We start from the raw sequence: 11,041 nt of genomic DNA, 5'->3' as shown, positions 1-11,041 counted from the left end.
AGTATGCAAATTCTTCTGAAGCTGCTGAGCTAGTTTTAAAGTGAATTCAGACCAAAACTCGTGGGCATATACAGTAGGCCCATAGAAATAAAACCATTTAATGAGTGTGTATACTTTAGTCAAGTATGAAATGCACTATATAGTAAAGTAGGAAATGTGTATAGATTTACCTCTAGTAATACTCATCAGTGTGTAACTAACTGTGTACATACGGTAATTCAACTTTTGGTTGCGAGCCCAGCGTGGAGTTTCCCTGTGGCTTTATGCAATGCTATTTCCAGTGTTGGTGAACAGTGAAAAGCACAGTGTGAGATACACCTGCTCAGACTGGGCCTTATTGAGCTTATTAAACAAATCTATGTCATCATATCGTTCACCATGGACCTGTGAAGTGAGATCGATTCAGGTTTGTGCCGTTTAGCAGATAACAGAGTGGTGTGATTTGTGCCTCTAGTGGAACATTTGCTGCCATACAGTAGCCTTTCACTGGGTTGCGTTCAGTAGGCATTAAAAAAACGGAACAAACCCCTAAATTTCTCCTGTAAGAACATATGAAAAAATTGTTATTGTTTGTACTTGAACTGCTACCCTGCGTGGGATTTCACAGTGGCCTTATAACTTCCCATAATGCTCCTCTGACTAAGCAAAATCTCTGAACGCAAAGGGATTAAACTGTTATGTTTTAATAAATACATCCAAATAGAAATGCTTCCAAATAAAGTTTCAGCAGCACTACACAGAAGGTGTATGGGAGAATGAGTCATCGTCGATGCAGTGACTCACAGGTGGTGTAATCTCATCAGGCAAAAAGCCATATCCAATGGCATTGGAGGACAAAGTGAAGCGCCTCGTCAGAGCTCTACCCCAGAAACTGATGGGCTAACAAAAGAGCATCTCTGCTTTTACATGAGAAAAAAACCCAGTTACATACAACACAAACAATATATTTCTGTGTTGTACACATATTGTCAAGTCAGGGCCCATGTACAAGACTGTGTTGTGTTGGTGAGGTGAGGGGAGGTCACGTAGTTTTTGGAGTAAATGTGAGTGAGGCTTTTAGGAATGTGAGTGGGCTGGACTATGACCCGGCAACAAAAGCTGTGGCAGCTAAAAATAGGATGGCATTAAAAGCGGCAGTGCCTGAACACAAAGACGAACCCAGGAGGACAGACACTCGTCTGGCTCACCGTTCTCCCACAGCCTTTGCCTCATTCCCTCTGTCTTTCATTCAGTCCCTCTCTCTTTTTCTCTCTCCTTTGTCATTGGCCAATTAGGTTTTTACAAAATGAATAAAGCTATCATGTAATTAATATTAAATAGCCTATATGGCCAACGACAAAACCCACTTGATGTGACCAGAGTTTAAGATGAAGACTTGGAATCATTTTATTTTTTGAAATACTAAATGACAAGAATCAAAACACTACAGTGTGAAGGGTGGAGTCTGGCATACAGTGTACAATGAAGCTGAACATACACAGAACATAATCTGAACATGTTTAACACTAGGAACAGATGGACAGCGCATTGGACTATGGTCGTTTCTACTGTACATGGAGATTGGTTATTACAATGAACAGAGTCAACAGGTGAGCCAGAGGTTAAAACTAATGTCAACATTCAAAAACTACAGATACCAGTCAAAAGAAAGGAACTTTTGACGATACAACTTTGACTATACAACAAAGAATATATCACATATGGAAAGTGAAAAATAAAACAGCATTTGTGGTTGGTCCCTTTTTATTTAACAATTTCTCCACAGAGGGTTAGTTTTCAGGTTGTCTTGCGCCAACAATTAAATGCTTAGGGCTCGATTCAATGTGTCGTGCTGAAGATCCTTGCTACAGTGCGATGAAAATGTAACGGCAAAGTATGCCGCATTCGCAGAGACTGCATTCCTGGTAAATGGTGCATGTGTCGGCTCAATTGGAAATGACCTTGAAATTTCAATCGCGCTGAACATCCGCGATACGGATTGAATCGAGCCCTTTTGTTGTGCTTTCCTTCAGTTGAACCCTCAAAATCAGGGATCTCCTGCAGGTCCTGGTGGTAGTCTGCCTCAGTCACAATATATACACAGTAAGGACGGAGCCTGACAAGGAAAACTGACATGGCAGACAAGGGTTGAGTTTGTGTGTCCGTTTTGTATTTGGTCACCACAGGTAGTAATGACAATGGGTAGGTAGGAATCGTTCTTAACACCCATGGTTAGCCTAGTGGAAGGGCAACTCGCCTCCACCAGTATCACTCTGGTCCCCCGGAGGAGCGAAAGCTACATGTCTTCCGTGAGTGCTGTGCTGATCACAGCTATTAGCCTGAGGCTAACGTTAGCAGCATGGTGAAGGCAGCACAGTACACTCAGAGACTTGGGTCCGGGCAGACATTTTGAAACGTATCCTTTTAGGGTCTGGTAGTGGTCGTGTGTGGGAAGGGGGGGGGGGGGCAGGGGTCTGGATTATAGCCTCATCCAGCGAGGCCTTTGGGGGCAAGGGGTAACCACAACGTTAAGGTACAAGGTGCTTCCGCTACTGCTATTACCTGTGTGTGTTCAAACTCTCATACTGTACTTTATTTGGGTGAGATGACTGTCACAGGGCAGAGTTAGGACTTTACACACCCTACACTTCTGGTTTGAGGAGCAACACAACAAAAGCCCCTTAACGTTCAGGGGCTACATTCGCGCCACATTCAGTCTTAAGGGGTTACCTTTTGTCCTCATAGGTCCCCCTCTGTCTTTACCTGGACCAAATCACACCCCTCGTTATCACACTGGCCCTGGTCCTGAGAGGCGGAGCCGCGGAGTAACATTGGGAGGAGGTCCATCGGAGAGGTCTGATTCTCGTTGACCAGCTGGTTGAACTGCAGGTCGTTATAGTAGCCCAAGTCCTGCCCAGACCCACCCTGGTTGAAGTTAAAGTTCATGTCCATGACGCCTGGGGTGAAGTTGGAGTTGAGCTCCTGGCCAAAGCCAAGGAGGGCAGGGTCACTGAACAGAATTCGAGAGAGCATACTGATGTCGTCTGGGCTCATGTCCTCATTGAAGAAGTTGTCCTCCTGGAGGTCATTGTAGTGGATCTCCCCCATGGTGGAGGCCCCAGACTGGGCAGGAGGATGCAACTCTTCTGGGACCAGCTGGCTCTCTGCTGGGGGGAAGGTGAACGGCTCGAATGGCTGAGAGGTGGAGGCTCCTGCTGCAGCCACATTTTGAACTGTGGGCGATAGAAAGGACTTACAGTGTATTCGGAAAGTATTCAGACCACTTGACTTTTTCCACATTCTGTTACGTTTACAGTCCTATTCTAAAATGGATGCAATTATATTTTTTCCTCATCAATCTACAGACAATAACCCATAATGTCAAAGCAAAAACAGGTTTTTAGAATCTTTTGCAAATGTATAAAATAATGAAATATTACATAAGCATTCAGACCCTTTTACTCAGTACTTTGTTAAAGCACCTTCGGCAGCGATTACATCCTTGAGTCTTTTTGGGTATGTCGCTACAAGCTTGGCACACCTGTTTTTGCGGAGTTTCTCCCATTGTTCTCTGCAGATCCTCTCAAGCTCTGTCAGGTTGGATGGGGAGCGTTGCTGCACAGCTATTATCAGGTCTCTCCAGAGATATATGATCAGGCTCAAGTCCAGGCTCTGGCTGGGCCCCTCAAGGACATTCAGAGAATTGTCCCAAAGCCACTCCTGTGTGTCTTCAAATCAAATTTTATTTGGCTCTGTGCTTAGAGTTGTTGTCCTGTTGGAAGGTGAACCTTCGCCCCAATCTGAGGTCCTGAGCACTCTGGAGCAGGTTTTCATCAAGGATTCATCAAGTGCCAGGTTTCCTCCAGATGTGACGCTTGGCATTGAGGCCAAAGGGTTCGATCTTGGTTTCACCAGACCAGAGAATCTTGTTTATCATGGTCTGAGAGTCCTTTAGGTGGCTTTTGGCAAACTCCAAGCGGGCTGTCATGTACCTTTTACTGAGGAGTGGCTTCCATCTGGCCACTCTACCAGGTGATTGGTGGAGTGCTGCAGAGATGGCTGTCCTTCTGGAAGGTTCTCCCATCTCCACAGAGGAACTCTGGCGCTCCGTCAGAGTGACCATCGGTTTCTTAGTCATCTCCCTGACCAAGGCCCTTCTCCCCCATTTGCTCAGTGGCCAGCTCCAGGAAGAGTCTTGATATTTGCATATTTCTTCCATTTACGAATGATGGAGGCCATTTTGTTCTTGGGGACTTTCAATGCTGCATTTTTGGTACCCTTCACCCAGATCGTGTCTCGGAGCTCTATGGACAATTCCTTCGACCGCATGGCTTGGTTTTTACTCTGACATGCACTGTCAACTGTGGGACCTTATATAGACAGGTGTGTGCTTTTCCAAAGCATGTCCAATCAATTGAATTTACCACAGGTGGACTCCAATCAAGTTGTAGAATCATCTCAAAGATGATCAATGGAAAAAGGGTGCACCTGAGCTCAATTTCGAGTATCATAGCAAAGGGTCTCAATACTTATGTAAGTAAATAAGGTATTTGTTTTTTATTTGTAATAGATTTGCTAAACTTTCTAAAAACCTGTTTTCGCTTTGTCATTATGGGGTATTGTGTGTAAATGGATGAGAAAAACAACAACAATTGAAGGCTGTAATGTAACAAAGTGTGGAAAAAGTCAAGGGCTCTGAATGCTTCCCGAATGCACTGAATATAAGAACACCTTATTGACACTCAGATGTACAGTCATTTGTTTCGGAGAGGGTCCTGTGTAAGCAGCTGTTATTGTTCTCGCTTTCATTTTCTTTTTTTAACTTTCTGTCCTGCAATTAGGTGCAGAAGTTTAAGCTGGAAAGAGAAAGAGCCCGAGGCCAATCCTCACCTGCCACACAGGACCTCTCTGTGAAGCCGATGTCCGACTTTATCTTCCTCTTCCGCTTCACTTCATATGGATCTGAACACGGCATCAAAACAGAAAAAAAGATCTTTCATCCCTCTGTTTGAATAGCTCGTCTCTATAATGTTATATTATTGCACAATACATAACATGTTATAACACAGCATTATGATATCATATATATATATATATAAATAACGTTCATAAGTTGTATCAACCTGTGTTGTCGGGCTGGTAGGTAAACGTGACGGGGTCACTGTCCATGTGGTCCGAGAGACGACGCAGGAGGACATTTACTTCCACTTCCTCCCCCACGTCCTGTTCCTGGTAGGACGGGGTCTTGAACACGATAGCGATCTGCCGGTGGACGTCCGTCTGGGCAAACTCCGCCTTGGCCTCCCAAGACCCCCTCTTGAAGATGATCTCTATGTCATCTGAGCGGGAAACACACACACACACACACACACACACACACACACACACACACACACACACCAATCAGCTTGTATAGTCCTGCAGGCTGTATGACTTCAACAGTGTATTTCCAGAGAGGTGTCATTACACATCATGTGCCACTTCCATCAAGTTGTTTAAAAACAGGATTTTGCCTTCACCCTTTAATTTGCTAGATATCAGCGCGCTCAACACAGTGTTTCTATGTTACAACTTGGGAGTCTGGCTGCATCTCACCTTTCTGGACTTTGTCGCAGAGCATGTAGATCTCAGTCTTGCCGGTGCATGGCCCTTTAACAATGTTCAGACGGTTGATCTTCAACTCAGATGTTGTGGTCGCCTCTGTAAACACACACACACTGAGCACCTGCGAGATGGTTCAGGAAGGAAGTACATTTACATAGCTGTGGTGTGAGGGTACTGGTTCGTATCACGTTTGAAGACTATTGTAAAAGCAGTCATGCACAGGTGTCCGTGTCAGGAGGACGTTTGGGGGGGGGGGGGGGGGTGATCTTACTCTTGTCATAGACGGGGTTGGACACTATGGGGTTCAGGAAGTCCTTATTTCCATCCTCCCACTCCAGCTCACACTGGAAACACAGCCGCACCACGTTCATGTCCATGTCCTCGATGCTTTTAGAGTGGCCCGCTGGGAGGACAGAGGAGATGATATTACCCTACGGCTATTGAAAATACAACTTTCTTGTACAATGATATTGGGTTTATGTAATTGGGTAAGTTCTGTGTGCGCTTGCGATGTGCTTTGTGTGCGCGTGTCAGGGCTCTACTCACTTTTAAAGGGGTCGATCTTCTGATTCCGTCTCTTCTCGAGTGAGGCATCCAGCTCCTTCCGCCTGACACACTGGATGCCCAGGTTAGCAAAACTGCATGATGCACACAAAACATGGTCGGTTACAAACCATTAAAAACAGACATGTTTACACTAACCTAGTTTACACTTTCCTGGCAAAGCACTCCCAAAGAGGTGAAGAATGAACGAGAAAGAAATAGGATATGGGCCTCTGGTGGACAAAGGGAGAAAATGCACTTGTCACGAAAAGAGAGCGATGAATAGAGGAGAGAAAGAGAGGGGCACCTGTGACGTCGGTTGCTGTGAGGGTTTAAGCAGATGACACAGATTCCGGTACCGTCAGCACAGTCTTTACCCACAAGGCAGTGGGGGTGTGGGCGGTACGGGTAGTCTTTGGTCACCAGGGAAACAGTGACCATCACTTTTTTTATGTTCTGAATGGGACCCTGGAGCTGAAAGAGGGAGGAGAAGGGAAAGAGGGAGGAGAGGGGAAAGAGTGTGAAGACGAGAAAGAAATGGGGAGAGAAAGTGGGGGAGAGGGACAAAGAAAGAGGAGGGGGAGAGAGATATGCATCAATCAAACCGTCTTTCTTCCTCCAACGCAAGTGAGAGCATGATTAAAACTGAATAAATGTGCAGTGATTAACCAAAACTCTCCCTTTCAACTGTCATAATTCACACTTGCTGGTAATGTTAATCTTAGAGGGATGCGGTCTGAATTGTAGTATGTGGGTGCGAATCAACAGTGTTTAAAGGGGGGGGGTAATCCCCTTAGTTTGAACCACACAAAGATGTGGATTTGTGGGGTACTTTCTATTTCAGTTACATGTAATTCCTCCCCCTTCCCCTCTGCCCCTGCTCCTTACACTAGCAAGGCTCTACATGTTGAGGGCAGCCAAACCAACAAGGGGAGAAACACCTTTATTCTGGGATAGATGGTACATTCCGTTAACCCCCTTCCACTTCCCACACAAACATACAAATCCAGTGCAAGTTAGGGATGACATTGGGAACACAATTTGCAGTAAACAAATATAAGGACTAGGTTCTATATTAATGAGACGTTAAATGGTCACGATGAAAGATGTCCCTTATCACAAGAGTAAGGGCATTAACTGTGACTTCGCTAAGTTGTTTTAAATGAAAGTGTTTCCAATCAACTTCAAATAAATACAAACTACAATATGGATCTATTGGGTACCTCTATAGCAGGCAGGGTCTTGGTGGAGTCTCCACTGGAGGCCCCTAGGATGCTCCCGGCCGAGCGGCCCTCACACTCATAACGGAATCTCATGCCTCTCTCTTTGGGCTGCTCCACCACAGCCAGGGTGGGCCTCTCCAGGATCTGCTCCAGCAGATCTGTGTCTGTCTGGGCCTGTCGAGAGGGACTATCTGGCCCCCTGGAAGTCCCTGAACCAGAGGACCCCCGTCCTCGTCGGTTTGAGCCCGAGTGAGAGACCCCACGAGTGGGGTGAGGTGCTGCCATATCTCTGGTGCTAGAGGGGTGCTGGGGCTGAGGGAAGAAGCAGGGCGGCTGCGGAGAGACATCGTTTAAAGTCAGTGGCCATGTTTAAAAATCCATGTAAAGAACACAGCAGACAACAAACAGTTAACTTTGCATCCAAAACATCATCATGACGGTACTGAGAGTGAAATGGTGAGAGCGTTTTCAAAGATAACCTGCATTGTTATTGTTTATCTACATATTCCCTCTCGGTACACCACTTTCTATGTCCTCATTTGACACATTCTGTTGGCATGCCCCCCTTTCAACCGTTAAACTAGAGAGCAACCCTTCCGTTTTTGGTTAACCCCTCTATACTTCCGTCTCCCTTCCACCCTCTCAGGCTGCTGAGATGCATGACTGTTCTTCATGCTTCATGCCTCCATCTCTCTAGCTCTGTCCGTCTGCCCATTTCTTCTAGGTTCTCTTTCACGTCAAAATGGTATACTTATATACATTTGTTTTTTTTACGGCCCGTGGTCATTACAGACAGACACAATCTCTCTCACACACACTTTGCCCTACAACTCTCCAAGTTCAACCACATACCTTCTAATTAACAGCCTGTTTGAAGAATCCCTAGAGACCAGCAACAGGAAAAACTACTCACCAAAAACAAACCGGAACAAAGAAAAAAAGCTGACCGACTTAAAGGATCGCCTTCTCCCTTTGTTATTACAAGCTGCCCTACAACTCAAGCCTGTCTAAACAAACCGCCAGAAGTTGAGCAAGTATGAGCAAAAAGAGGTGCGTGTGAGATCATTGTGCTCCACCGCAAAGTAGCGTCTACAGGCGGGGTATGTGTGCGAGTGTGTAAGAGTAATAGTGTTGGCATGCCTTAGAGCCTCTACACAAAAGCAACTAGGATCGAGCCGGGAGGCGCATGTTCAGGAAACAGGAAGTTGACATAATCTACAGCAGATCGACCAATTAGAAAAGCAGAAAAGCCTCCGAATGTAAACTTCCACCCTGAAAGGGTTGGGTCCAGGAAGGAAGGGAACTCAAAACGAAAGTAGGAATCAGATGACACTCTTTCTCTCCTTTTTCTGCCACCTCCCCCACGAGATGCCACAACATGCAGACGGGGGTGTGTCAACTCAGCTCACAGTCTCTCTCAAGGCACCGCTTTGACTCACAGACGTACACAGACCTCAATTGTCTCACTGTGAGTTCCAGACTATTGAAGAACAGCAACCCAAGGCATGACAACAAGGTAATCAAGGCCGCCTTAGAAGTCAAAGCACCAGTGAGTTGAGTCACCATGCTTATCCATGGAAACTGTGAGTAGAGTTTCACTTATCCCTGAGGTGTGTCTGTCTGCCTTGGTTCCCACAACTAGCCCACGAGGAAGCAATAGCACACGTCCCAGATAAGACTAGACCTTAGCTGTTTTCTTGACTTTATCTCCCAGCTATTACAACAAACTGAGATACCAAGCCCTGACAGTGTGAACTGATGCGACCACAAAGAGTACCTGAGTGTCTGCAGAAACAAATCAAATCACTAACTAACCACCACACAACAACTACAAGTTTTGAGCTGGTGTGTAGGCCATCTGTGAACCCCAGGAAGAGTAGCTGCTGCTTTTTCGACAGCTAATGGGGAACCTAATGAAATGTCAAATACCAAAAAGTCAACCCCTCCATTTTTCTGTTGAACTCTATGAATCAATGGCCTAACAAAGACTATCTCCCTTGTAGAAATGTATCATTTAATGAATATATTTTTGTATTAGATCCCGAAAGGCCTGGTACTCACCCTGGAGGTCGTGCCCCTTGGCACCAGTACTGGGGGCGTTGAGGAGGGGATCTGCCTGGGCATGGCCCTGTGGTTCTGGGCCTGGGGGTCAGAGTCTACGGGGGGATGAGGAGGTCTGGGAAGGCAGAAACGAGACTGGGCCTGACAGGGAAACTCTCGGTCTGCAGAGATCACCTCCTGAATGATGTCTAAAAAGAGTAGAGGGAGTGGGATGAGATAGACTGCAAACACGCTGATGGGGGGCCTCCAAACATTGAGCTGGTGGGTTGGCCATCTGAGTGTGATCCACGTCTGTATGTGTACAGTACCAGCTACATCAAACCATGAGCATGATGCACAGACCTAGGAGGCACGTACAGAGACTATATGACTACTAGTCATTTAAATAAAAAAAAGTAACTATACATTAATAACAAATATCCTACTCACCCAAGTCATTTGCTGTTGTACAAAGCGGGAGAAAAAAAAGTAAGTTAACTCATTAATGATTACTTTGTGACAGGCAAGACTATATGCATGTATGACAGTGATTGTAATAGTGTAAGTATAACAGGTAAGTATATGTATTGCAATGTAATAGTATAGGTTTAACAGGTAGCCTAAGACTAGTGTCTAAGACTAACGTCTCTGAAGTGGGTGTTGACCCTTCTACTCAACTGTCAGTCACGCTGGGGAAGACAGAATGACAACACAAACTGTCAAATGAAATAGCATGGGCAGTGTGTGCCGTTTGAATAGCATGGGAGTGTGTGCAGTTTGAATAGCAAGGCCGTGTGTGCCGTTTACACTATAGAATCTCTTGTCTAGGCCCCTGCAGTCTGTCCACTTTTTGACACAGACCCGTGACAATGCGTTTACACTACAAGTAGATCAATTATTTATGAAAATTATACTATACTGTTCGTGCGAATGTGAATGACTTGGGACAACACACATTAGACACCGTTGATGCATAACTCAGATTCCGTTTATTTAAAAGAAAGGACACTTACTTGCAGTGCAGTTTTGAACACTCATGTTTCTCATGGCACTTTACGACGTTTGTCCTGGAGCTGAAAACCTTGTTCGAGTATAAAAATAAAAAACAGACACAAACACAATTCCGCCCTATTTCCCCTAACCGATCATTTCGTGGCCATGGTAGGCTACTGCAATCAAATATTGTCCTCTCTTCGCTCTCGTACTTCGATATGGTTCAATTGGCCTTTCGTTGTTAAAAAGCATACAAATTCTACATCTCCTGCATGCGATGAGCTAGTGCATATGTTATGGCTAGAAATGAGTCGCCTCACAAGCGCCCTGTTCGAGTGTGCGTTTAGTTCCGCACTTGTTGGATGGATTTGACTGGCTGTTCCGTTGGGTGGAAATCCCCTTACGTCACTGCTTGGGAAACCCCCAGAGGCAGTGTTGTGCCGGCAGTAGCCATGTAGAAACTTCAGATGACGGCTCATTCCATCAACTATATTTTGCAAACTACTGTTTTATAATAGCCGCAAAGTGCAATGACCCGAGTGTGGATATCCTGATATAAAAAATAAGACCCTTCCTCATGTCCGTTTTTTTACGCACAATGGGATCGATTATTGTACTTTAAAAATATAGCTACTTGCACTAAGTATATTTCAGAAAAT

At 45.3% G+C, this 11,041-nt stretch overlaps 1 protein-coding gene across 3 annotated transcripts; it reads right to left on the bottom strand.

Moving 5' to 3' along the window:
• Positions 1-1,370: 1,370 nt before the first annotated feature.
• Positions 1,371-10,762, bottom strand: LOC124005638 (transcription factor RelB-like). Of its 3 annotated transcripts, XM_046315075.1 has the most exons (11): positions 10,403-10,762; positions 9,840-9,851; positions 9,411-9,598; positions 7,350-7,682; positions 6,434-6,600; positions 6,130-6,221; positions 5,855-5,986; positions 5,575-5,679; positions 5,103-5,318; positions 4,870-4,941; positions 1,371-3,212 (listed from the first exon to the last, which is right to left on the bottom strand). In XM_046315075.1, the coding sequence occupies exons 1-11, from the start codon at positions 10,434-10,436 to the stop codon at positions 2,719-2,721; spliced, it is 1,845 nt and encodes a 614-aa protein (XP_046171031.1). In that variant the 5' UTR covers positions 10,437-10,762; the 3' UTR covers positions 1,371-2,718. The 3 variants fall into 3 exon arrangements, with proteins under 3 accessions (XP_046171031.1, XP_046171032.1, XP_046171033.1); XM_046315076.1 differs by lacking the exons at positions 9,411-9,598; positions 9,840-9,851; positions 10,403-10,762 and adding an exon at positions 8,202-8,577; XM_046315077.1 differs by lacking the exons at positions 9,411-9,598; positions 9,840-9,851; positions 10,403-10,762 and adding an exon at positions 8,263-8,577.
• Positions 10,763-11,041: the final 279 nt, after the last annotated feature.

The sequence above is a fragment of the Oncorhynchus gorbuscha genome, linkage group LG19 (genome assembly GCF_021184085.1).
Source record: "Oncorhynchus gorbuscha isolate QuinsamMale2020 ecotype Even-year linkage group LG19, OgorEven_v1.0, whole genome shotgun sequence".
Taxonomy (NCBI): domain Eukaryota; kingdom Metazoa; phylum Chordata; class Actinopteri; order Salmoniformes; family Salmonidae; genus Oncorhynchus; species Oncorhynchus gorbuscha.
Note: the sequence above shows the minus strand (reverse complement) of the source record. Positions and strands in the feature narration are given on the sequence as shown.

What these genes read in the sequence shown, in the direction of transcription:
- LOC124005638 (XM_046315075.1), bottom strand. Translation starts at nt 10,436, where the DNA reads ATGAGAAACATGAGTGTTCAAAACTGCACTGCAA. An exon ending in AGACCCTGCCTGCTATAGAG is followed by an intron (nt 6,601 to 7,349) that starts GTACCCAATAGA and finishes TCCCTCTTTCAG; the next exon opens with CTCCAGGGTCCCATTCAGAA. An exon ending in CAACCCCGTCTATGACAAGA is followed by an intron (nt 5,680 to 5,854) that starts GTAAGATCACCC and finishes GTGTGTTTACAG; the next exon opens with AGGCGACCACAACATCTGAG.